Source organism: Ixodes scapularis, unplaced genomic scaffold (genome assembly GCF_016920785.2).
Source record: "Ixodes scapularis isolate PalLabHiFi unplaced genomic scaffold, ASM1692078v2 PGA_scaffold8__174_contigs__length_109621045, whole genome shotgun sequence".
NCBI lineage: Eukaryota > Metazoa > Arthropoda > Arachnida > Ixodida > Ixodidae > Ixodes > Ixodes scapularis.
The window spans coordinates 92,177,267-92,204,005 of record NW_024609883.1 but is presented as its reverse complement, the minus strand read 5'-3'; the positions used below and the strand labels follow the sequence as shown (position 1 = coordinate 92,204,005).

The 26,739-nt window shown below is 50.1% G+C and overlaps 1 protein-coding gene across 1 annotated transcript in view; it reads right to left on the bottom strand.

The window, feature by feature from the left end:
* The window catches only part of LOC115325638, a 59,592-nt gene that overhangs the window by 19,176 nt on the left and 13,677 nt on the right, over positions 1-26,739 (bottom strand). Inside the window, exons 8-21 of the mRNA XM_029986353.4 lie at positions 24,170-24,358; positions 23,748-23,835; positions 20,954-21,071; positions 19,595-19,772; positions 17,659-17,870; positions 16,823-16,919; positions 16,623-16,752; positions 15,375-15,588; positions 13,635-13,689; positions 12,400-12,659; positions 11,596-11,725; positions 4,639-4,793; positions 2,367-2,517; positions 565-696 (exon numbers count right to left, since the gene is read on the bottom strand). Coding sequence (XP_029842213.2) covers positions 565-696; positions 2,367-2,517; positions 4,639-4,793; positions 11,596-11,725; positions 12,400-12,659; positions 13,635-13,689; positions 15,375-15,588; positions 16,623-16,752; positions 16,823-16,919; positions 17,659-17,870; positions 19,595-19,772; positions 20,954-21,071; positions 23,748-23,835; positions 24,170-24,358 — 2,109 coding nt within the window. The remainder of the gene's footprint in view (positions 1-564; positions 697-2,366; positions 2,518-4,638; positions 4,794-11,595; positions 11,726-12,399; positions 12,660-13,634; positions 13,690-15,374; positions 15,589-16,622; positions 16,753-16,822; positions 16,920-17,658; positions 17,871-19,594; positions 19,773-20,953; positions 21,072-23,747; positions 23,836-24,169; positions 24,359-26,739) is intronic.

Below are 26,739 nucleotides of genomic sequence, written 5' to 3'. Positions count from 1 at the left end.
AGCATGCTCTGCTTGCAGAGCAGAGTCCTCAGCCTTCAATATCCGTGTGGGGAAGGGGGGGGGGCGCTCTTGGGATGATGCAACAGTGTCATGTGACGTCATCCCAAAAGTGTTTGGAACGTTCAACATTTATAGGTCCTCTGCGACGTCACTCGCACCGTAGCGTCACATAACAATGTGTCACGCGATGTTACTCGATGTCACATCATGTGGCCACATGTGACGTCGGGCACAACGTGACACCTGACGTAGCATCGCATGGCACCACAGCATCATGTGACACCTTGACGACGTGCGACGGTGTCAGAAGCCTCCCGTCATCGGTCGCGAACAAGCACTGAGGCTGCTGTTATGACGCCTTCCAGCACGGGCGAGCGCCACTGCTCTCCCGTAGTCCAGCCCAGTGCCGTGGCAAAACCAGCATGGCAGGGCAGGCATCCCCCGACCAAATCGTTTTTACTTTGGTCGCCTCGTCACCACCTTGGCCAAGCACATGCAGCCAAGTTTAAGGCACCCTCCAGAGAGACAAGCGTGCGTGTGGATAAGACGGAAGACTGGACGTACGACTTGGAAGAAGCCTGAGGAGAGCATCCGAACTGGTTCTCCCAGGTCGATCCGCTGGGGCGTGCTGCGCTTGGGCGACCGTCCCAGTCCGAGCTGGCCGAAGGTGTTGCAGCCAAAGCCAAACACCAGGCCCTGCCAAGAGTTCTCGCCCTGAAGGACTACATTTCCACATCACTTTTAAACTGGTTTATTCGAAATACCCCCAAAGGCCCTCCGAGGGAGGATAATGAAAATGTAAACGTGACAGCAAAACTAAATATACAATAGCAAGCTACAAGTTTGAATAAGGTAAATACAGTAAAACCTCGTTATAAAGAAGTTGAAGGAGCGGTCGTAATTACTTTGTTATAACCATTAGTTTGTTATAGCCAATGTCCATTTCTTCCAACTATTCAAGCAAGGGGAATTATGATTGCTTTGTTATATCCATTTGTTTGTTATATCCCATTTTGTTATAACGAGGTTTTACTGTATAAGTAAGATATGTGCAAGTAGGCTAGAGAGAAAAAAAAAGTGTTATCACTGCACACAAGTTTACGAAATATTTTTACCTCATCTTCGGCGGAAATGTGTGCTGGCAGGCTATTTTGATCGATTATCGTTTGTGGTATAAATGATTGTGCATAAAATTGTGCATTGTGAATTGCAATAATGGAACAAAACGCATTCAGTGGCTTTCTTACCACGCTTGCACCACTTCGACTGGCGCTTGTTGCAGTAAAGGCTGGTTCTCACATTTGTGGGCATGTGCAAATAGTGGATTTTGAGTTTGAAGTGAATTATAAGTGAAAAGTGGTTTTGGCCGAATATTTTTGAATCGAACATTGAATAGTTTAGTCTTTCACTACCGTGCACCATGCTTAATCGAAAATTTAGCTGAACTCGAAAGGCTGTTTCCAATCTTCCGCTTGTCCACTTCTAAGCTCAGTTAAATTTAATGTATCTATAGTATCTATGAAGTGTGGCATGTAAACGACAGATTTGTTGCGGCTGTCCTAATTGAGGGGATTTATAAATCTGTTTGCTGTATGCAAACATTCTTTCTTCTATTTTAAATCTAAAAAAAAGCAATCACGAGTGGCGAACGCGGGCTGTCAAGACATCACTGCCTTACATGTTTTTGCATAATTGCGGCAGGTTAGTACCACCGAGTGTGCTTCCCACCGGCTCTGCACCTGTGTAGCCACAATCAATACCTTGAAAAATATGAACAGCGCAGCTCACCTCGAAGCGAAAGTTGAATAGCGTACTATTCGAAACTGCTATTCGAAAATTCAAATATTCGCACAATACTACAGATTTGCGTTTGAGTACGGTCGGCTGTGCTGAAACCGCCTGTGATCGCCTATGACGAGGAAACACGCCGGCGCCATCTATCAAGTGGCCCTCGAGCACTTCCGATCCACACGTTTTACGTATCCTCCTTTCACCGCGGGCTTGAAATAACTCTGACAAAGTAACCACTTCTCGGTTGACGCGCAGCTTTCATCTCACAAATACTTAAAAACCTTCGGGCGTATTTTAGAGCTACCCGACAGACTGTGCCAGTCTGGTCTCTCATCGTAAGCGGTCGTGGCGATTGTGACGCGGACGGTCAAACTCGATCGCAAATCTGTAAGCCAGCCTTTGCAGTTTGGTCGAATGCAACCGAGGTCTCAGTTGCCATACACACGCTGCCAGACGCTGTCAGAAAACTGGCTACCTCCTAAAGTTCCCGCCTTTCTCCCAAAGATTTTGCGAATGTGACAAAAAAAGTAATAATCATCATTAAAGGACTTGAGTCGGACAGACACGTGTCTCACCTCCGCGGTGAGGGCCACGGTGTGGCCACAGCCAGCAGAGGCGTCGGTGACCCTGTGGTGTGCGAGGGCCGCCACCAGCCTGGGAGTCCGCTGGTCGTCGCAAGTGCCGTGGCCCAGCTGACCGTGGGCACCCCAGCCCCAGGTGAACAGCCTGGTGAGGAGCCAAGTCACAGCAACGGTGAAGCCAGTCTCGCAAACTTTTCCACAAACATACCGAGGTAAAACAAGCACAGACGGGAAGATTGGGACAGGACAAAGCGCCAACTCGCAACTAGGAAAGTTACTTTTTTTAGTTCCTTTTATTTACTATCTACTTTTTCCTAACTTTGTGTTTGCAATATTTTACCTCAATATGTTCGGCGATTACCATTTGGTCCACCTATCAACCTTATTACGATCTATTCTCTTTCGCCGTCAATTCCTCTTTGGCAGAAAAGGAGCCGCAAGCACAAAACTTTGCGAAGCAGGAAAGCGGCCTTGAAGAGAACCAGGGTTTTGGGCAGAACTTACTTTTTGCCTTGCGTTCAGGGAACTGATATTTTTCACTGAAGTCTAATGAGCAGGAAGTTTGTTCAACCGTTGAGCGTTACGTGCGTCAGTTAGATAAGGTGTAATTGTGTTCTTTTCATAACGCTAGCATTCGCTTAAAGGGACAATGAAGGCAATTTCGCACATCTTTTTGGCGATTGAACTGGGTTCCAGGCACGTCTCATGTCACGCTGCCCAAATTTCAGCCGAAACCGGTGCTTCTATGCCGCACAAATCAATTAAACAGTCGCAGTAATAATCGTACCGGGATCGACTGGAGCGATGCCCCGAGAGTTGCGGGAGAAGCCAGGAGAAGAGGAGCTCACGTGACCGATGCGGGGCCAAAAAGCGCGACGTCACAAGAGACGCGTCAGCGATTGGTCGAAACGAGAAATGTGCCCTCGGTCACGTTTTGGTTCGCGATTTTTAGGAATACTGTTCCAATTTCCACTTGAATAACCATGAAAAGTATAAATCGGACCGAAAATGATTACTAAACCGTAAATAAAGCAGCATAATTGTTTTTTGCTTTGCTACGCTGGACGCGAAGCGGGCAACGAACAACTATGGGCAAACAAAATAAAATAAAAAAGAACACGGTACTGGAAGGATTCTGCAATGGCTGTTCCAACGGTCGACTGAAGACCAGTATTCGTTCGGGCGACGCTAGTTTTGTGTACTTTGACGACGAAAAGAGGACGTCCGCGGAGAAACCGGATCCCGGAACGGCCGGATCGCTGCCGCTTTCCCCTCCGCGTCTCCCCCGCGTCCGTCCTTCGGCATGCGTGCCACTGGTTGCCGGCTGGGCGGTCTCCGTCGGGTGATGGCAGAGGCCGCCACACACGTACTCCCGTTCCGTTGGTGTTTGGTCACTGAACGGAAGCTCGAACTCGCTCGCGAAAGCGGCATTGCCGTAGATGTTGACAGATTCGGCGAAACGACCGCCCCACCGCGCTGCTATAACCCACCGTGGTAACCAGAGTCTCGATCTCCTAAATACTACCGATACCGACTATTCACATCTGACGTCACTCCCTACGTCACCTCCGTTTTCGGAGGCCCAGAAACGAGAACGGAGATAGTTCAGTTTCGGTTTCTTTACTTCTTTCGTAGGCACAAAAATATGCGTCACAAATGTCTACAAAAAGTTGGGCAGCATGCTATGTTCCCAAGAAGCATAAAAACACCATTTAAAAAATTAAATAAAATCGTCTTCATTGTCCCTTTAAAGCAGTCACGGGCAATTGGACCCTGACCGCACGGCGCAATCGCGTGCACTCCCCTCAGAGAGGGTAACCTCTCCCTTAGAAGAGGCAGCCTTCTCTCGATAACCCGACCTCGAAAAAGGTAATGTTGACCTGGCCAACGCCACCTAGAATAATCAAAGCTCATGAGCTACTAGGTTTTTGATTTCATCACAGCGACAACGATTGAACAAGAGTAATGTGCCCAATCGCCGAGTTGGCCCAATCACCAAGTTGGTGCCACCCAAGGGTGGCGACATTTCAGGGAGTTAGAGAAGGCTGTTTGCAGGTCTTAATTACTCTAGGTGGTATTGGCCTACCACACTGCCGTGCCAACGCTGACCAGCGACACGCGTCACTGCATCCCCCGCAACGGCGACGGTCACTTCCCGCAATACTTGAAGCGGTTGAATAAAAAAATAGAAACAATTCAGGCACTCTGCTGCACAAGCGGAGTGCGCACGGTCACCCCAAGCGAGACCGAGCCCTGGTGCCCTCACCTCCCCTCCTCGGTGACGGCCAGTGAGTGGTAGGTGCCGCAGGCCACCCGGGCCACCCGGTGGGGCGCCAGGGGCTCCAGCAGGTGAGGCACCCAGGTCCTCTGCAGGGGCCCCAGCCCCAGCTGCCCATAGCGGGATGAGCCGCACGCAAACACCTGACGGGAGAGGGGGGGACGTCTTGACGCTCTTCCGGAAGAACCGGCTGGGCCGGTTTAGGTCCGCACGACTGAGGATTTGCACCGACCATGGCACAAAGCCGATCCTCCTCAAGAACCCTTTGTTTTATGCGCGTGAAATAAATATTAGCACCTAGTAACCCGCTGAAATATGAAACACTGATACAATATATCGGTACTTTTCTGAAAACGCCTAAATCTGACGGAGCTCCGTCGCAACCCTACGCACTAGCCACATAGCTTTCTAGGAATTTATATTTCTATGTACGGGGGATTTCTGAGTAGAGAATCGTACCAAATATAAAAAAACACTGCCGGCATGTCTTCTCCATCATATTTTGCCTTTTCGGAATAGGAGTGTGGGGGGCCGCGAGGCCCTGCCACGTTATTTGGTGACCCGGACGTGATTAAAGAAAACGAAAAGAACAACGACAACACACAATTAGGGCGCTAGCTCTGGCCATGAGTTTGTCCAATGAACTTGAGCAGACTTCCTGCGAGACTTCGGACTTTCCTCGCGCGTCTCACATGTGATGAGGTTCACGGGTGCGTGCTCGAGATGGGCTGGCTTTAGACGCTCGAGAGCGATGGTGTCTCGTCGTCCATTGATCTGTACAACGAAGCCACTTGGCTTCTTTTCCAGAACCGGGAACGGTCCCATATAGTGTGGTTGGAGCGGTTTCCGTCTGGCTGTTTGGCGCACGAACACATGCGTTGCACTGTACAAGTCCTGAGAGACGTAAGGAGTCTTGGCAGATACGGCGCGCGTAGGAACTGGTCGTAGGTCTGCAAAAACCTCCTTCAGCTTTGTGGCGTAGTCTTCTGGCCTCGTGTTTGGAGACGGGTCGACCTCGAAAAAGTCCGATGGTAATCGGAGGGTCGTCCCATAGACGAGTTCAGAGGTTGCACAGCCGAGGTCCTGCTTCAACGCCGTTCGAACTCCGAGTAAGACGAGTGGAAGCTGTTGTACCCATTCCTTGGAGTTCGCGTGGGCCATGAGCGCGGACTTGAGGTGTCGGTGGAAACGTTCCACCAGGCCGTTAGACTGCGGATGGTATGCAGTTGTCCGAGATCTCGTCATGCCTAGGATTCGGGACAACTCGGTGAACAAGTTGGATTCGAATTGACGCCCTCTGTCGGTGACGATTTCAGATGGGCATCCGAAGCGCGCCACCCAGGACGAGACGAATGCCTCGGCGACGGTGGCTGCAGTCATGTCGGGCAATGGTGTAGCTTCCGGCCACCTTGTGAAGCGGTCGATACAGGTCAGGATGTATCGTTGCCCTTGAGATGTCGGAAGGGGCCCGACCAGGTTGATGTGGACCTTGTCGAAACGGGCATCTGGTGGCAGGAAGCTCGTGGATGAAGGCACGGAATGACGGTGAACCTTGGCTCGTTGACATGCCAAGCAGGCCCGCACCCAGTCACGCACGTCGGACTTCAGCCGAGGCCAAACGTAGCGATTCGCCACTAGCTTCTGTGTTGCCTTCACGCCGGGATGCGACAACGAATGAATGGCATCAAAAAGCGGCCTTCGTAGCGCCATCGGAACGAATGGGCGATGCGTTCCTGTGGACGTGTCGCAGACGATGGTGATGCCTCCTGGGAACTCAACATCCTCTAGCTGGGGAGAGTTGTTTGATGTGCGGAGCTGCTGTAGCTCCTCGTCGGATGTCTGATGACGAGCCAGCAACGTGATGTCGAGTTGCGGAGCAGGCGAAGGTACGGCGTCAATTCGGCTCAGTACATCAGCGGGGACGTTTGATTTCCCTTTGATATGCCGGATGTCCGTCGTAAACTCCGACAAGAAGGCCAGCTGTCGGATCTCTCGAGGGGTATAGACAGAGCTTGAGTTGCGGATGGCGTAGGTGAGTGGTTTATGGTCCGTCCAGATGACGAAGGGGCGACCTTCGACAAAGTGTCGAAAGTGCCGGACGGCCAAGTACGCTGCGAGCAGTTCTCTTCCAAAGACGCTGTAGCGGGTCTGGGCGGGCTTTAACTTCTTGGAAAAGAAAGCTAGGGGCTGCCATTCACCGTCCACCTGTTGTTGTAGGACCGCCCCAACAGCCGTAGCTGAAGCATCTGTCATGATCGAGGTTCTGGCATCGTGTTGTGGATGTCGCAGAAGTACAGCGTCTGCAAGTACAGTCTTTACTTCGCAGAAGGCTTGCTCCGCGTCTTCACTCCAAGGCAGGTTGGTAGTGGCACGTGCAGTCTTTGCTAGTAGAAAATCAAGAGGCTGGAGTAGCCTCGCGCAGTTCAGAATGAACCGGCGGTAAAAATTTACCAGGCCGAGGAACTGGCGAAGCTTTGTGATCGACCTAGGTCTTGGAAAGTCCCTGATCACTTGCACTTTCGACGGCAAAGGTCTGATGCCGTGTCGGTCCAGTCGATGTCCCAGAAACTCGAGTTCTGATCTCCCAAACTCACTTTTTGCGGCGTTGATGATGATGCCGTGGTCTGAGAGTCTTTGGAAAAGAAGACGGAGGTGGTTGGTGTGCTCCTCCTTTGTCGAGCTAGCGACCAACAAGTCGTCAACGTAGGCAAATACGAAGGGAAGCCCGCGCGTGACAGCGTCGATGAATCTCTGGAATGTTTGAGCCGCATTACTGAGGCCAAAGGGCATGCGGAGAAACTCAAACAGACCAAACGGAGTTGTAATAGCTGTCTTTGGGATGTCTTCGTCAGCGACGGGGATCTGGTGGTACGCGCGGGTAAGGTCAACCTTCGAAAAAATGGTCGCGCCTTGGAGGTTGACAGTAAAGTCCTGAATGTTTGGTAGGGGATATCTAACGGGCACTGTGCTCTTGTTCAGTGCGCGATAGTCGCCACACGGTCTCCAATCTCCGTTCTTCTTGGACACCATGTGTAAGGGAGACGCCCAGCTGCTTGACGAAGGTCGGATAATTCCAAGCTCGAGCATGTGCTCAAATTCTTCGCGAGCGATGCGGAGTTTCTCTGGAGCCAGACGACGGGGTCGGAAGTGAACCGGTGCGCCCGTTGTTTCGATGTGATGGTGGACATTGTGCGAAACCGGTCTGGTCCAGTCAGGAGCTCGCGTGAGGCTTGGAAAATCCTGGAGAGGAGGTCGGAATGGCCCGTCGATGTTAGAGCAGACTGACGCGAATCCTGCGGTGTCAGTTGTTGAGACGCCTTGCACGGAGAGTCGCGTTGGGGAGTCGAGCAGACGTCTCTCCTTGACGTCTACAAGGAGGCTGTGGTGTTGTAGGAAGTCAGCGCCGATGATCGCGTTGCCTACGTCTGCGACCAGGAATACCCATCGGTAGACTCGTCTGAGGCCAAGATTTATGGTGATGGACCGTTCCTTGTAGACGGGGATCGACGAGTTGTTCACAGCCCGAAGGTAGTAGATGGGCGTCTGTGATCGATCCGCGCGTTTTGCAGGAACAGCGCTTACCTCGGCCCCGGTATCGACGAGATAACGGGTTCCCGTAGTCCTGTCGGCGATGTAAAATAGGCGACTTCCTGGGAGGTCCTGACTACTCGTTGCCTCTATCGGTTTGCTCCAGGAGCAGGGACGAAGGCAGTGCCGGGCGTCGGAGCCAAAGCGACGATGGTATACGCAGACGTCCGCTGAACTTGCGGAGCGGGAACGGTCAGCATTTCTGCAACGAGATGTTGAACGTCCACGTTGTTGTTGAGTGCGTGGACGATCTCCCTGGTGAGTTGCCGTGGTAACACTCTCTTCCAACCGCTGGCAAAGCCGCTCGAGGTTGCCGTCAAACGATGGAGTGCCTGGCGGGGCAGGCATAGCTTCACTTCCGTCTTCTGCCGCCGATGTAACGCTGGCGACGGGTGGAGTGGCAACTTCGATAACGGCGTCTGCCAGGGCTGCGAGGCCTGTGAGGTCGAGAGCCGTAGCGGTGGCCAACACCATCTGGACGTTGGTTGGGAGGCGCTGAATAAATAGCTCCCGCAGCAGAGCGTCGCCGATCGTGTTGGCGCGATCTCCAAGGAGCTGAGTCATCCGCCTTAGCAGCTGAGAAGGACGTCGATCGCCGAGTTCTTCCGCCGAAAGAAGTTCTTGAAGGCGGGAGCGATCTGATGCCTCGGTTCTCTGCAGGAGAGCCGCCTTCAGCTGGTCGTAGGAAGCTGTGGCCGACGGTTGCGCAATGATGTCGTATACTTCGTCGGCTGCTGCCAGCGACAGCGCCGAGACGACATGATACTTGCTCTCCTGGCTCGTCACACCGCTGAGATGAAACTGGGACTCAGCCTGCAGGAACCAGACCCTCGGGTTTCTGTCATAGTACGGCGGAAGTCGGACTGCAACCGATGAGATGGAAGCCGGGGATCCGGCCGCTGCTCTTTGGGGTTCGCCGTTGTCCATGGTCCTCGACCGGGTCACCAAATATGTGGGGGGCCGCGAGGCCCTGCCACGTTATTTAAAGTGAGGACATAGAACGAGACAAGCGAACGACGTGTCTGCCTGTGATGGCGGCTTCAGAGCATTCTCTTGCACGCGCTCTCCGAGGCGCGTGCGCGTGCTGCGCCTCGAGCCATCTCTTTTATTTTCATGAGAAGAATGGATCTGTGGGTGCGTTCCACCCTACAGGAGGTTTCTTGAATGAAATGAGCTGTGCAAAATTTGGACCTGTATCCTCAAGTGCAGTTCCCACTCGGATTGTAAAACGAGCTTTCCCCTTGGATAATGTTTTTTTTTTTTTTTTTTTAGTTTCCAATGTTTTTTTAGTTTTAGTTAGGAAAGTTAAACAAACTGCCCGAAGTTTTAAAAAGTATAAATTCTAGCATTTTTTGTAATACACCGAGAGTTGAATCGATCGTCGAGGTTTCAAACATCCCGACGTGGACAGGGGGTAGCGTGTGCGCACTTCGCACCAGCGGTCGGAAAAACATAAAGACTGGTAGAAAAACATTCATGTATTCACAGCTTTTTTTTATTCTTGTTGGCCGATTAAAGGGCAACTCCACTCCATTTTTACCATTTTTGGGTTATGATCTGTTTAGTCAAAACCGGTGACCCTGAATCACGAGATATAATTTGTTTTTCGGTAGTGTGTATAGTTTTGTAGATATCGCGAATGCAAGAATCGGTTTGGCGGCACGGCGAAACCGAAACTACCGGTTGAAGCAGCTTGGCAACACTGATACTAGTGGCGCGTCGTCGGCATGACCTAGTTCTAGTCCCGCGCTTCTGAGCCGACGCGCCGACAAAGTCGGCTCAGTCGCACGTGGAGTTTCAAAACAGAAGGTTAGATGCACATTTTCTTTTTTTACCGCTTCACTTTGTTAATATGCACCAAATGTAGCAATTTTTAGTGTGTATTTATAAATTTGCCGGCCGAAAAGCGAATCCGGCTGCTATAAATATGACGCGGTCGGTGCCGGCGCAGCGTGACTGTATTTGTTTCTTGCGCGCGGACCGAGAAAACGAAATAATGGGAGATAGATGGACAGATCTATCCACAAGTGGTCTAAGTTGTTAAAGCCAAGCTGCCTTTATCTGCACGTTAGATCAGCCGCGACCTGCTGCGTCCGGCCGATCGTGCTGGAGCAGCCGGCGGACGGTACGCGAACAGCGACGGCACCGCATCGTTCTTCAAAGATGCCTGTTTCGTGGTGAAACCCGCAACAGTCAGATGCCGCAGATCCCGTGTGTAGGTGTCTGACGTAAAGTGCTGGGAGCAGAGCTTCGCGTTGGAGCTCGGAGTCAACGGTCTTCCGAAGTCTATCCGGCGAACGGCACCGACCCACACCTTGTGCCTCTTCCGGTCTCTTGGGAGCTGGTGGAACCGCAGCTCCGGGTTGCGCACCGGGTTGTTGGTGCAACCCACAGCACTACAAATCCTGCTCGACATTGCCCAACGCGAGACCGGCAAATCTCTCCGGCTCCACGACGCGCGCGTGAGCGAGCAGCACCGCTTCGCTCTCTTCCGCGCTGTCGCGGAAGCAATGCTGGAATTAAAGGAACTGCCTGGACGCTAATAAAAATAGGGAAACACAGAATAATGTGGTAAACACCTCGTGCCGTCAGCAGAATCGCAGAATGCCACGGGAAACGAAGCGTTCGCGGCGTCCGTACGAGAGCGTAGGACTAGACCTACGTCATTGCCCAGTGTTGCATCACTAGCTCACCCGGTGCCAGCGTTGCTCACCCGCTTTCGGGCCGCTAACCGAGCCGGGAGAACATTTTTAATATTGGTTTTAATCGGTAACGCGGCGTCGGTTTGACGTGATATTTTGGGTATGACCGTATTTTGGCCTCCTAAAGCGATATCTGTCATTTCAATAGGGTCGACTTTTTGAGTGGAGTTGCCCTTTAAGCTGCGAAACACAACTGCATTTTTTATCTTTAAAGTTTGAGTGCCGTAAGGGCTTGCTCTGGCATTTGGGCAATTATAGCCTATTGCTGAGTATCATTTTGCTTGCTCTGTTGTGTCCTTTTGTTCAGCAGTTCGGCCAACCTATCTGAAAAAATTATGTTATAAAATTTTATTGCTTTTTCCTGTTCAAGTGTGCACAGCTTTTCTTTTTTTTTTATATTTCCATACCATGTACAGTAGAACCTCAATGATATGCTTCTCCGGAAATCGCGGGAAAAGAATGTAAAATCCAGGAAAACATAAAAAAACAAGAAGGCCCCCAAGAGATGGGAGCCCACCCCTCTTCTATCACAAAATGAACTGATAATATTTAAAACAAAAAATCTAGCACTACCTGCTGCACTTAGCCCTTCAGTGACGTGCAGCAGTCACGGCAGCACAGGTGTCGGGCAGTGACAAAAAGAAGCGGCACTCACCCCCGCGTCGGTGTTGAACAGGGTGTGATGGGTGCCACAGTCCACCTGGCCCACCCTCAGCCGAAGGGCGTCCAGCGTCTCCACGCACGTGGCACCGAGGACGTCCCGGTGGCCCTCCCGATGTCCCAGCCTGCAAGAGGCGCCACGTCGGCTCCGGCACTAACCAAGAACCCTCGCCACGGTGGCCGGAACGCAACTCCACCTCGCGCGTTTACCGCATCCTCAAATACGGACTCTCGATTTCCGTCCTACGACGTTGCATTCGTGTCATGCCATTGTCTGCCAGAATCGTCACAATGGCAGAGTGGCGGAGATGGATGTGCCAACTGCCTACTCTGCTGTAGGTCACTCTTGAGCTTGAAAGCTCAGGGAAACTTTGGCAGTCACGAGTTGGGACGCGGAGACACTTGCCTACGCTCTCCCTTTTCGCCGCCATTTTTACGACCCTTCAACCAGGATTGCGACATCCAACAAAGTCACGTGCCTGTTTCCACGACAAGACTCCTTGCAACTTCGGGATCGCTTTTAATGTGTAAGTGGTATGGGAAGCTGAACGCACTATAGTAACTTACACGACGAGAATGGCAGGGAGGTCCTTCAGTTGTCCCGCCTCCAGTGCGACTGGTTCCTATTTTCGACGACGCTTCGGCATCCCGTGAGCTTCGGACGTGCACGCGCAACCAAAGCCGACAGAAGGTAGAGAGCGCGTACCGGAGGTCGGGCATCGAAAAAAGACGCCGTTCTCGTCCCTCGAGCGACCATATAGTCGAAGACGCGATCTAGGCTTCGTACTTGGACTGTTACCTTCCGAACTGGGCCCTGCCCCACGTGTAGGCCTTGCCCCGGACCACCAGGGTGCAGTGCGACTGGCCGCAGGCGACGGAGCGCTCCGGCTCGGATGATCCGGACCGCCTCGTCGTACGCTCCGAGCTCGGAGCTACGCCGGGGTCGCACCGGAGCAGCTCCGACGCATACCTCTTGGTCCCACCTCGCCTCCGGTTCAGCGTCAGCAGGACAAACAATAGAAACTTGACCACGTCCTCCTCGGCCACACTGTCGTCCTCCTGCAGAGGCGTGCCGACGACCGGAAAACGACGACGACGACAATTAGTAGGAGCTTAGTGGCGCAGTGGCAACGAAGGCTGTGGTGGGCCAAGCGTAACATATTTCAAGTTGATTCAAAAGAAAATCAAACCGAGGCTAAAAGCTATAGCTGGTATAGACATCCGGTTTCTTTACAACAATTGAAACATGACGTGGATCGAACAACGCTTGTGGCCTTCCCAGGCCATAGCGACAGACCTTTTGCTAATTTCCTCGAGCAGCAAGGAGCATGTTCAGTCTCTGATTGAGCGGAACAACAGGAAGGAGCTTTGGCTGTCCCGTCCCCACCGCGAGCTTCCTACCTTCGACAATGCTTCCGAGTCTCATGCACCTTGAGCGCGCACGCGCATTCAGATTGCGGCGGAACATACGGGGCCCTTGCCGGAGGATGGGCATTTGAACGACATGCCCCGATGTTCTCACTCTGTCATTGACCGTAGCTACATATCCCGCACGTGCTGTGCTATCCACATTCTTCGCATCTTTCAATACAACTTCAAAATGTGACATTCCTTATCTCAGACGACGTACGCGGTTCTTCGATGCGCGACGTTGACACTGACAAGATTATGGTTGTAAATAATCTCAATTAGGTCTGGAGTTGCACGTTGCACTTTATATCCGCAGAGATGGATTAATAAACACCCGCCAGTAACACTCAATCCATCTCTGTGGCAAAGATATCATTTGCCTAGGTCATAACGATATATTCTCTGAGATGCCCACACTACGTGTCATGACCCTCCTTAAACATGAAAGCATCAAAGGCATCCCAACTTCGGACAGCCTTCTTCCCATTGGATGAGAGATCAGTCCTTATTTGATGCTTTTTTTGTGGAACTGGGTGCTCCACCTGACACGCTTCAAACTGTAATCGCAAGAAGTGCAGCCGGTAATGCACGTGCCAAAGCTTACGGTTCTCGGCAAGAACTCACCGATTGCGTCAAATCCAGGGAGTCCGTTGACAGCGACGACGAAGATCCAGGATATCTGTAGAAAGATACGATTACAGTTGGACCTCAGTAGCTTAAACGAGAGGCCTCGTCACCTCAAGGTCCTTGTTACCCACGAGAACTGCCACCTCTTGGATTTCCAAGATCTCGCTATCGTGCTTCGTTTAATATAAACGAGCCCGGACCGAGGCCCTCAAACAAAAGAAATGCACCTGGAAAGCCAGCAAGAAGTATGCTTTTCCGACTGTATTTTATCTTATGCACCTTGGTAAAATGCCTCGAAAACGCATTTCCAAGTTAGGTTCGCTCCTCAAAGGTCCTTCCTGGGTTTTTACGATGGCTTTTATATTTAACTTCCGTGCCAACATTTCGAGTTTCAGGCAAATCCCCCCAGGCTAGTGCCGAGGAGATATATATGGTGCCACTCATTTCACGACTCGAAGAAAAGTATTTGAATTTCGAGCCTCAAGTCATTACGACATAACTACTGCATACGAATAAGACTAAATCCGAGTCAGCATTAAAACACTTTGTTTTCCATGGAGCGCCCGGGAAGCCGACGTGCCCATACATGAGGGGCAAAGACTCGGTTCAATCAAAACAGCATCCTGAAACTACCGCATTGAATCAAAAAATGGGGCCTTTAACAAATAAGGTCTTCAACGAAAACAGAATAGGTGTATGAAATCATTGTGTCACAGCCCAAGTGTTACTAGTGGTTTTGGCCAAACATTTTCTAATCGAATATCGTATAGTTTCTATGAGCCTTTCACTACCATGCACCACGCTGAAACAAACATTAGCTGAACTCATGAAGCTTCTTCTCAACCTTCCTCTTGTCCACCTCCAAGCTCAGTTAATCTTTTTAATAAAGCTATATTTGTGAATCGTGGCACGTAAATGACGTTGCAGCTGTCCCAATCGAGGGGATTTATAAATTTGCTCGCTATATGCAAATATCTTTTTTTTTAATTTCAAGTTTGATAAAAAAAAACGAAACAAGCATAAATGATGAGCACAGGTTGTCACGACATTGCTGTCTAACACATACTGTAACATAATCGTGGCGAGTTAACCCCGTTGAGTGGACTTCTCACTGAGCACCCATGCACTACGGGGAAGCAAAACCCACAGAGCCCACGAGCATTGCTTCCCAGCAGTGCACAGGTGCTCGGTGAAAAGCACACTCAAAGGGGCTAGCTTGCCGCGATCAACACTGTGGAAAGTATGAATATTGCAGTCGATTCGAAAGCAAATATCAAATAGCATATTATTCAAAACTGCTATTAGAAAATTTGAATATTCACCCAACACTACTTCATATATACACACTTCTCTAAAAAGAAACAATAGAAATGTTTATACATGCTCAACAAAAAGCACTTGTAGCTTTTTTGCATCTTAAAGAAACAAGAGGTAGAAAGGAATAATTGTGCAATCATCGGAATCAAAATGTCAAGTTGTCGTGCTGAGTACAGCCTACTTCCACAAAATCAACGGCACCTAGCAGCTAAAAAAAAAAACCGCCAGAGAAGGTTCGCTCGCCAGCTTTTCTCGAGCGAATCGGATATTCACAGCGCCCAGTGTTCAAAAGAGGAAGTCGTTGAAAGTAGGCTAGAAAACAAGCGATGAAAATCGCCAGTAGATATTATTGTTCACGCCACACTCTCTGCCACCTGGCGCCAAGAAACAGGAGCAGCACCGCCGGACACAGAGCCTCACCTTCCCTGCTTGGATGAGGCCGCGAGCACGCGCCGCACCGCGAGTGCGACAGCGGGTCGAGAGGCGTCGTACATGCGGGCGACCCTCCCAACGAGGGCCAAACCCAGCGTCGGCAGCAGGTCGGCAAGAAGCCGCAGGTGATTGCCCAACAGGGCTGAGTCGCAGCACAGCGGCAGCAGCAGGTCGGGGTCGGTCACGCACACAGCAAACTGGTCTGCCATCGACAGAAAGAGATTGAGTGTAAGGCCGCAGCCGAGGAAGTGCCGCGTGGCAGGAAGACCGAAAAAGCTTCACTATGGTGCCTGAAATGTGCGACTGGCGTGTTTACTGCATCCTTATTTATGGTCCTTCGATATCTGGCTAACAACATCACACGAGTGTCACGCTGTTGCCTGCCACGATCCCGGCAGCGGCATGGCGGCCGTGGTGAATGTGACAGATGCCCGTTCTGTTGCAGATCACTCTGCAGGTTGGCAGACCACAGAAGTTTCAAGAGCCAGTTGGGATACCACAAGGATGGCGACACTTGTGTTTGCTTGTAACTTTTGCCGAAACTTCTACAACCAACCTCAAGGATTGTGGCATCCAAGGGCATAACACGTCAGCTCCTGCGACGTGATTTGTTGGCACTTTAAGACCACTTTCGATGCATGCGCGGTATAGGACACCAAACAGATTGGTCGAAAATGCATCGCAGGAACTGTAAGTTCGACGAGTGCCACTGCAAAGTGACCAAGGCTCAGATGGCAAGATTAAAGAGGCCGTGCAACTATGTTTGGACTTCAGTCAAATAATTGTGGTAGCTGTTCCCTGTCACGTCTAAATTAAAGAACTGAAAAATGTATGCCTACACGCGTTAGTTCTTTAGAAAAGAAAATGTCAAACAATGTCTTGAGTGCCTCCAAACTCCCCTCACCTCTTACACCTTCTTCCCAGTCACGTGCCGTGCATAGTGACGCACAACGGAGATAGGGAGTATCCAATTGGGCACTCTTTCAGAGCCTCTAACGCACGCGGCCTCCACTTGCAATTCACATGGCGACCTTGAAGGTTGGTCTGAGCGATATGGAAAGGGGGGGGGGGGAGGGGACACGGGGACCCACTCGAGGAAGCCGGGCTAAGAGAATGGGGAACACGGCGAGAGCTACTTGCGGAGGACTCTAACACGTGCTCCGCCGACAAGCAGGTCTCTTGTTGCAACGTGCGGCCCCCCCGGACTCGCGAGAGAGAGGAGGGTGGAGTGCGAACCGTGTGCAGACTGGACCAGGAGGGATCCGTATCCTCGGCTGGCAAGAGCGGAGCACGTGGCGGAGTCCAATGCCAGGCTGGGGTCGAAGTGAAGGAGCTGCTCCACCATCAGCCGGCGCTGGCCCCGCAACTGCAACAGACGGGCCCGGCGGTTTAGGGACGCTCGCGGAGGGCGGGCGAGCACGGTGGCTGCGGCTTACCAGGGCGCAGTGGTAGAGCAGTTGGTACAGGCGCTGCTCCGAGAGCATCCGCATGACCACCGAAGCGTCGTAGTACAGGTTCTCCTGGAGGAAATCCCTGGAAGGTGGAGAAAGTGCGTGTGGCAACCTTCGCTCGGATGCTGTGCACTACCAAACTGTTGAATTAAGCAAACTCTACAGAGACGAGACTCGTTTTGAGTTAGAAGTAATTCAAAGACACGCCTCCATTTCGGACGTCGTCCCCGAAATAGAAGCACGACTCTGAGTCGCTTTAATAGGTCTCGCGACGTAAGTATTAAGCTAGCAACGTTGTTCTTCGTGGAAAGTTAGTTCTGTGATACATGCGCCCTAGCGGGTGCGCTCTCGCAGCACCCGCTAGGTGGCCGCAGTCGCGGCAACATTGTATCTTGCCACCCCAGACTCGCACCGCATCCGTCGGAGGACTTCTGTGCGAGTAAGGGCGTCACTCTTTGAGCACACCTTAGCGATGGCTCCTCCATGTAAAAGGAAAAATATGCAAGCGCAGGATGCATAAGGATCCAACAAGGTGTCGCAGCTCTCGTTGTGACTACCGCAAATTCACGCAGGTCTGCTAACTGTTTTTCAGATTTCAGTGTCCCTTAAAGAAGTGCAGCACATGGCTTATCATCTTCATACTTTTTGCTTCGTGATTTGTTCTACGGTGTTCTTTTTGGCTAATGCGGCAATCTCGTTGGCCCGACTTCCGACTTGCCATGGCGCGCATTTCTTAGACTCATAGTGACTATCCAACCGTGAGAATAAAGCAGGTACGTCCCCTCTGTCCAACTTCAAAGGGGACGGCGCAGGGGACCGACCTGAAGGCCTGTGCGACGGCGTCCCTCTCCGGGGCCCTGCGCTTGGCAAGCACCTGCTGCACGAAGCAGAGGGCGGCCACGTTGGCAAAGTGCACCCGGTCCTGGGAGGGGATCTCGGCCGCCCTCGTGCCGAACAGCACTTGCACGTACGCCAGCAGCTCCGACAGGTAGCCCCGGCTCACAAAGTGGGCCACCCTTTTCAGCTGAGGACACTGCACGCGAGGAAGGACGGATCGGGTGACAACTGGCTGGTTCACACACTTGCGAATGTTTAAGGGGGCACTCCGACAATTTCTTCGTAGTCCCCAATTTGCCTGAAAATTTGCTAAACACACCAACGAATATTGCTGAAATAATATCCCCAATATTAGGTCACAATATTTGTTTTTTGAGACATCATCGAATTTCCAATTTCGGTCCTCATCATGTTTTTCAAAGTGAAAGTCTCTACTGGCAACAACGAAAAAGCGACGCCGGTGGAAGGCTTCGGTTCACTCTTTGGACTGCAGCACTAATTTCCAACTGATTACAACCAGTTTCATGGCGTCAAATGAGTGCTTTGGAAGCTCGCTCAAGTACCCGCCCTCCGTCATGAAACAAATGCTCGGCAAAGTCTATTTTCTAGACTACTCGCTCGACTGGCGAGCCTGCCTTCCACTGGCTTTCACGGCACTGAAAAGTGTGAATATGTTTGAATGTTGAGTTTTGCATCATTTTCGTTTGCTGGTTTCACAATACCTTATTATGAATTTTGGTATGATAAATAGCATACTAGAAAGGGCAAACGCCTGGAATTCAGAAAATATAGTTAGTTGATGCAGCTCAAAAAATCACCAGAGTACCCCTTTAAGATCGAGCGCATTATGACCTCTTGTGATATCTTACGACGAAAGAACACGCTGGAGCCATCTATGAGCGTCCCTGAATTTGCATTATACTAGAGCAAAGGTTTTGCAGTATTTGTGTAATGTACATATTGCCACGCGTTTCGACAAGCGAGCGTGTGCGTGGCCGAATGGTTAGTGCGCCTGACTGTCACGCGGAAGGTCTAAGTTAGATTCCAGCCAGCGGAATGTCCTTTTATTTATTCTTTCAACTTGGCGTTCTCATAAGTTTGAGAACATTCTCGTCTAATCAAGTTCCAAATGTTCTACGCTTTGAAAATTTTTGCCGAATGTTCCAGAAATCCACGAGGGTAGATAAAGGACTCCGCAAGGCGAGCAGAGTCAGTCTCGACCCAACGTCCGATTCTGCTGCTACGCTGACTTCGACACCCGCGACGTTCTGTTGTTATCTTCTGTTCCCTTTTTGTTTTGGGCACAAGATCACCCCATTAAACGTTTCAGTTTCCTCAGTTATTCTTTGTTTCCTCACCTCTTCATTTGTGACAATACTACCTATGAGAATTCATTGTCTACAAAATTGCCAAAAGCTCTTCGAGCCTATAGCGGAAAAATGAAGCGCGAAAAAACGCAAATGACTCAATTATAAGGAAATCGCAAGTGTTCCGAGGCTACCCGCCAGATGGCACCAGTGTGCTTTCTCGTCGTAAGAAAGCAAGATTTACGACCTCTACGTTATGAAGGCTAGGTGACCTCCCCCATCAAACACAACAACAAAGAAAGCTGATCGTGGACTTGCTCATCGACTGCGTCGGGTCAGCAGACTTGATACAGCATATATAATCTCATCCCAGCACCCCGTCCAACCTCCAATCTCCCATCCCCGCATGATAAGAAGACTTCAGTCACCTCAGTTCTTCTTAATAAACACATTCCGCTATTGCTAAAGCTCACATGAGGTTGCAAAGCACTTGGTAGCAACGAAACGCAAGTGTGACAACAAGCCTTTCAGGGCTAAAGGACACCGCCAATTTTTTATCAAATGCTCCAGGTCGACGCGTCGCATCTACGCTAGCAAGTGCGACGTGGCTCACCTTGGACAACTGGTAGAGCCTGACGGCCTGGGGAAACTGTCCGCGGAGTAGCTGGACTTCCGCGGCCACCTCGTACAGCGAGAAGATGTCCAGGCCCAGGAGCGCCCCCAGGTGCTCCGCGGAGGGAAGTGACGCGGGGGACGCCGTGAAGCGGAGGAACAGGCGCTCCGCCGAACACCTGCGGCCGACGCGGAACTCGGTTTGGCGAGCGGTCCGCAAAGTGGGTGGTGAGACGGGCAGTCCCGCTACGGTGCTCGGAACGTGTCTTCGACCAGTGTGTTTGGCGTCCCATTTTGCCTGTAAGTCCATCAAAAGCGGTCCCGTACTGGCAACCAATGACATCGCAGAAGCCGGAATTTCATGTCGTCGGATGTCGCGAGCCTGGCGGTTGGGCATAGGTGTCCCGAAAAGAAGTATGAGCGAGAGCAAGCGTCACCGTCTTCGCAGCGCCCCAACTCCGGAGCTGCCGGAGCGTTTGTGCCTGTCAAGCTGCAGGAGAACCTGCGGCGGAACGGGCATCTGCCACAATGCAGAGCGCACGTCTGTCTGCTTATTGCGCAGGGGGTTCAATGATGTCGGAACGTCGAGCTCTTGTTGGCTGATCGAAAAGAAAATAGTGGGTAGACCTCGAGGTATATAGAAATGAGGTCTACCCGCTATCCTTTCAATCAAAGCCAGTCAGAACTCAACGTCATTCTGTCGTCGCCGCAACTCATGCGCAAGAAGCAGACCACTTGCTCTCCGCATACCGTTGCCGCCGCGGCACCGCCGGGATTGCTGCCGGCGACGACGCGACTCCACTACGGCGTCGTCAGACGAAAACCGAGGGACCACTTTTTGCAACGTGGTAAAGGCACTAGTCAGAGACACGTTTCAGGCACCATAGTCCGATGGAAAAGAAAAGAATTAAGGCCGGGCCACAGATTTGCATACGAGCGTGAAAAAGCGCGCTTTGCTCGCTCCTAACTGCTTACGGTGAGAGTGGATGCCGGCAGGTTGGCGCCATCTATCGTGTTGCCTCGTAACACTTCTGGTCTCCGCACAACTAGACCGAGGGTTTTGCAATATTTGCGAAATCGTAATCTATGCACTGCTTACGAGAAACGGTCACCTATAACATTGTCAAAATTATGTCGAACCAATTGAAAGCAAATAATGCCTAAAAAAAATGAGAAAATATAGTTGGATAAGAAGTGTTCAGGGGCGAGCCGTGTTCTCACGTCGTAAGATATCACGAAAGGTCGTAATGCACTCGGCCGTAAGCGGTCACAAGTGTATGAACCGGGTTTAAGCGGACACGTTCGGCCGAAGAGAGGTGGAAATCCCGCGAGGCAAGCTAGGCATGCGAGGTGAACCTGCCTGGGCCTGCAGTGGTAGATGCTACGAGGAGTGACCAATAGGCAGCCCTCAAGGAATGTTTCCGACGGCAGTGGGGCCGACTCGACGTCGCTGGGATCGGCCTTGGCTGCGCTCCCTGCTGGAATGTGCAATGTGGGAATTCGAAGCATTATGCCGGACGGAAGCCGTTCCGTCGCAGTGCGCACAATTGGATTTCCTGCCTAAATCTGGCGACTAGACTTCCCCAGTGACTACGACCCCCGGGCAAAAATCAGCCCACTTCTAGCTGGATTGTGGAACTGGTCCCAACTGGACTGCCTCATTTCCAGCTGGGACCAGTTCCATAATCCAGCTGGAAGTGGACTAATTTTCGCCTGGAATGGCCAACAAATTGTTGAATTTTCGCATCAATAATAAAGCATGGATTTGGATTTGGGCTAGTTGGCTGTACATAGCTAAATCTGCTGCGCTGCGAAGTTCTACAGAACATATGCGTGACCAGAAAATGGAAGGAAAACATTGAGATACACTGTTGTGTCTCTCCTCATCTCCATGTAGCTCATTGTTTTCCTTTCATTTTCTGGTCACGCGCATTGTTCTGTAGAGCTTCGCAGCGCAGCACATTTAGCTAGTTTTTGCATCAGACTGGGGAGTTTTCAGTCGGACCGGTCGACCTTCCAAGGACTTTCTGTCTGGCATACCGCGGGACCAGAAGTTTGAGCCTTCGGTGGGCAAGTTTCGTAGTGTAAGCTACACTGGCCAAAGCTGAGCATTTTCGCGCGACTCTTACAGCCGTGCTGCGCGTGCACGAGGAGCAGTGACGTCACACGTGTCAGTCCCCGATGCACGCGCCGCGCGCATGCACACTCTCGAGATCATGGCTCGCGCTGTCCGGTTGTTCTGGGCGGCAGCTTGGTTGCTTGATACATAACAACACGGCGCACAGTGTAGTGTTGTTTGTTACCGTCAGGTGTCGCTCTTAACACGACTAACACTATTCTAACATACTATCATAGAGGGCGCCGCCTCACTGTTACGTTTGTATATATTCCATGAATAAAGACTGCCGTGGGTCTTTGCCCATCCGGCCCAGTTGACTCTGTCTGGTCCCGGTCTCTACATGGTGTCAGGAGTGGTTCGCGGATCATCGGATCCCGAAGTAGTCACATAATGCGTAACCGTGTGTGTGTCATTGAAGCAGCAGTAAGCATGATAATCAAGCTAATCCTAGACAACCAGGAAAGCTAGGAATAACCAGCTGAACTTAAGCTTATGCTATGTATATCCTGGCATAGCCAAGCTAAGCCACTGTTTCTTTTTTCCCAAGAGATGTTTCCTAGCGGTCGGGTTTTGTTTCCAAAGGAATAGCATAAAGAAAGGGTTAATACAGTAAGCTACCGATAATTCAAACTCGTATATTTTATACTATTTTATACTATTGAATGTTCTAATGTTACATGTGTGGCATAACTGCTTATGATCAGTAGGTCTATGTAGAGAAAATCACCAAATTTCTGTTTTGTATGCCCATTTATATTGAAAATCATAATTTTATTTTGCATCATATTTAATTGAATTTTTAATAATTAAAAAAATTTGTGGCTTCCTGGAATTTGAATTAATGAGTCTACTGTACTATACTCATTCTCACCTCAAGAACCGTTGTAAAAAAAGTATGGCACCTCGCGGAGCATTACTAATTTCCCCCTTTATGCTGATCATTAAGATATATGTAGCTGAATTTTAGATTAGATATAAGTTATCCCATTAAGACGTACATGTTCCAAATGCCAAAAGCATTGCTTTTTCCTCCGACAACCGAATCACGTAAAAACTACTTCGCGCTGCGTATGAACAATGCACAAAACTTGCTTTTTTCTTTCGGTGAAAATGGGTATCGTGTTCTGCAAGTATTTGCATTTTCTTATAGCATCTTGAAATAATACGCTGTTCAATATTTTCTTCGAGACGAATTGTGATCTTAATATTTTTCGAAGTGTTGATCGAGGCGGGTAGCCCCGTTGAGCATGCTTCTTACCGAGCACTGGTGCCCTGCTAAGAAGCAACACCTGTGGAAGCAAGCTCTGCAGGTGGTGTTTCTTTGCAATGCACCGATGTTCGGTAAGAAGGGCGCTCAATGGGGCCAACCTGCCGAAATCAACATTTCCTGAAGTACAAATATTGCAGTTGCGTACATACGAAAAAAGCACAATTTCGCTCATAACATACTATCTGCACATGACTAGAAGTTTGAGATTGTAGGTGCTTGCAGCATTTATCTCGGTGAAAAACTTGTCAGCAAGAAAAAAAGCAAGATCGCCTTTCTTACTGAAATGAATGCTACAGATGCCCACAATCTCAAATTCTGGCTTGATAATTATTAGGCTTAGCTGGACGTCAACTCGTAGACAATTTTATTTTTAATTTTCTGATCTAGGTAATGTCATGCGCTCAAACTGTCACATTTTTATCTCCACTGCTAGCATTACATTCTCTCAGAGTTTCAGCTTCCTGTACGTGTTCCAAAAAGTCAGGTTTCATTTTCTCAATCCAACCCGGTACAATTTCAGCCACATAAGGGGCTCGTTCGATTTACCTGCGCCGGTGCAGAAAAGTGTAGAGTGGTGTACTTCCGGTCGTATCTCAATACACATACCAGAAATACACTGCCTTACACCTTTCTGCACGGTGCAGAAGGTACGAGCAAATTGACCGAGCCTGAACAAGGTCGACAGAGAACGATTAGAGCAGACAATGAGCAACTACAGAAGTTCTGCGGCACGATGCCGGCCAAAAGCCAGCAAAGTTTTCTTACCTGAGAGAGGCAACTGTGGGCAGCGGTAGAGGGCCAGGACCGCTTCCGGTAGGGTAAACCTCTGCAGGCTGGGGTCTGTGCACTCCTTCTGCAAGACAGGGCGTCACGCCACGATGTCGGGAAGGCGTTTCTGACGGGTGCGTCTGTCGCGTCCACATTTGCGGTCCCTCGATTTCCCCCCAATGACACCACACTCGTGTCGTGCCGATGCCTCCTGCGACAACAAGCTGTTAGTAAATACGTGCATTTTTTTATTCCTTATTACTGACTACTTATTACTGACTACTACTATGAAATATAACTGTATACGGTGCTGGACAAACCATTCAGAGATGCACTCAGCCACGGTGCCCATGCTTCCTGCACTGTCCCAGCAAGAACCTTTTCTTTCTCGGGAAAATATATGCCCTTTCACAGCCTACCTTTTTGGAGCTTGTGGTGAGGTCCAGGGCTGCCTTGGAGAAGAGGTGCACCTGGGTGTCGGAACAGCCCGCTGCCTGGGGTGCCACGACAAAGAGCAGCTGGTCCGTCAGCGCCACGTGTCTGGCATTGGCCAGGGGAACCGCAAACACGCACGACGCGCGCCGGGCCACGTCGCCACCGTCGTACACCTGAGAACGACCCTCTGCTGTTGAAACCGGGCTTTGCTGGCCCAGTGACGGGACCCGCAGGTACAGCGTCTGGCTATGCCGGCACAGTGTCGGGCTTTGTCGACCCAATGTCGGGCTATGTTGGCACAGTGCTGGGCCACATTGGAACAGTGCCGGGCCACGCCAGCAACCCAATGCTTTATTTTTTGTTTGATCATGTACACCTGTTTAAGTACCGTATTTTCCAAACGTATAGTTCACATATTATACATGTCTTTTAGTCATGTTTAGTACACAAACTCTACATGTCTAAAAGTGTAAATTTCACACGGTGCGGATACTCTACAGGCAATGGCTATAGAAAGATGTTTTTTTCTTTTAAAGATTATTCATCACGAGGAGACAAAATGAATTTTATGAATTACAGATTATGTTCTCTCTCTGACTGACTTTGGGACTCGAAAGTCGGAGTATTTCGGACAAATATGAATCCACAATATTTTTACTGCTGAGGGTTCTGTGACAATGCAGAACCTTATTATGCATTGGGTATAAGGGGGGAAGGAGCTTCGAAAGGTTAGCAGCCTTTTGCTCCCCACTCCAGAACAGTTGTTAAAAAATAAACCTTCATTCATTCACCGAGTTACTTTGGTAGCAGTTGTTACCTTGGTGTGCAAAATAAAGCGCCTACACGAGTCAACTGGTTGAGCTGACATGCTTTCATGGGGCCACTATAAATAAAATAATTAATGCATCTTAATTCTCGACATGAAGTGGGGAGATATAACATGGGGCAATGTGTTTAACGATGCGCGGAATGTTTATTTATTAGTTTTTCTGAGCTCGCCATACTAATAATTTGTGCGATGGTTATATGGTTGGTGCCTCTATGTCTTGGTCGTGTGGCCACTTGACTGCACGGCACCATGTCGTGGTGTCGCGTTACCTCGTGTCACGCGACGCAAGATATCGCACGCAAAACTGGACGATTCTGCCAGTAAAAAAAATTTTAACTTCAAGATATGTACATAAAATCATTTTATTAATAAAATAGACTAGAAAGATCAGAGACAGTCCAACATATTGACGTAACACATTAAAAAATGTGGACATTTTAAGCCTTTGAGGTTTTTGGTTCGATCTTGGATCCTTGGGTTTGGAAACAGGGGAGACCATCTCCACCGCTCACCACGAGCTACTCCACACAGCACGGCTGCACTGAGCCAAAGCAGATCTGCCGGTCAGTGACACTATACTCCGTTACGCCTTAGGACCAACCGCAGCAGACGCTACGAGCCGTCCCAACCGATCTCAGCTCTACGAGCTAGCACATGAGTAAACTTTCCGCGCGCAGTGACGTGATTGGCCTAACCCGTTTTGGAGCACCTTTCGGAGCAGCCAAAACAGTGTTTTGGAGCAGCAAAAGTGGCTTTTGGAGCAGCCAAAACAGTGTTTTGGAGCAGCAAAAGTGGTTTTTGGAGCAGCCAAAACAGTGTTTCGGAGCAGCAAAAGTGGCTTTTGGAGCAGATATTCTTAGAAAAATAAAAATATTTGTTTTAAGTGCTGGACAAACGAAGGGCACTTTGCTCGCCACAATAAACAAATTATGGTCAAGCTAGACCACCTGGGAGCCTTTCAACGTGTAACTGAAACTCCAATGACATGACACATTTTGCAGTGCTTCAGTTAAATTATACATATATATGTACCCGTTACAGATAAATACATAAGAACCAAACTGCACATATTAAAATTTATTTGAAAATGATCAGCTTAGTAGTAAGTATCCCAGCAGTAGGTTGACTAGTTATATAATATAATAAATGAAAGCAGTCTCCGACTGACAAAACATGTCACTACTGCAGAGCAATGCGAAATTGTACACAAGACAAAGGTGCATTACGAGTCTTAACGGGTGCTTTTCTTTTCGCTTTTCAAAACATTCTGAAAGGCTGCTCCAAGCCTCGCTTAGCCTTCAGCTAGTAATGAATGTCAACTTTCATTGTCTCCAAAGAGACATTGAGACATCCCATAAGTGTACAGTGCTGTAGGCGTTGCCGAGCGATTCCGAAAAACCGCTTGCCGCCGTTTTACTGGTTCTGGACATGCCAGATTTTCGTCAAAAGTAAGCAAACGTAAAACAATAGATTGCAAGCGTCCCAGCTGGTGCCTCTGTCGTGCAATCATATTCGCGTGCACATGAGGGCAACCTCGGCAGGCTTGCAGTTGCACGGGCTTCGTCGCGTGAGCGGAGATGGCTGTTTGACCGAAACCATGCCACTCCGCTCCGTTGCCAATGGACCTTTTGTAGAAACATCGGTTCGAGAGTACTAAATGGTTCTAGCACCCTCTCTCTCTTCCTTCTGGTGGAGCAGAGAGGGAAGATGGTTTCTTTGTGTCGA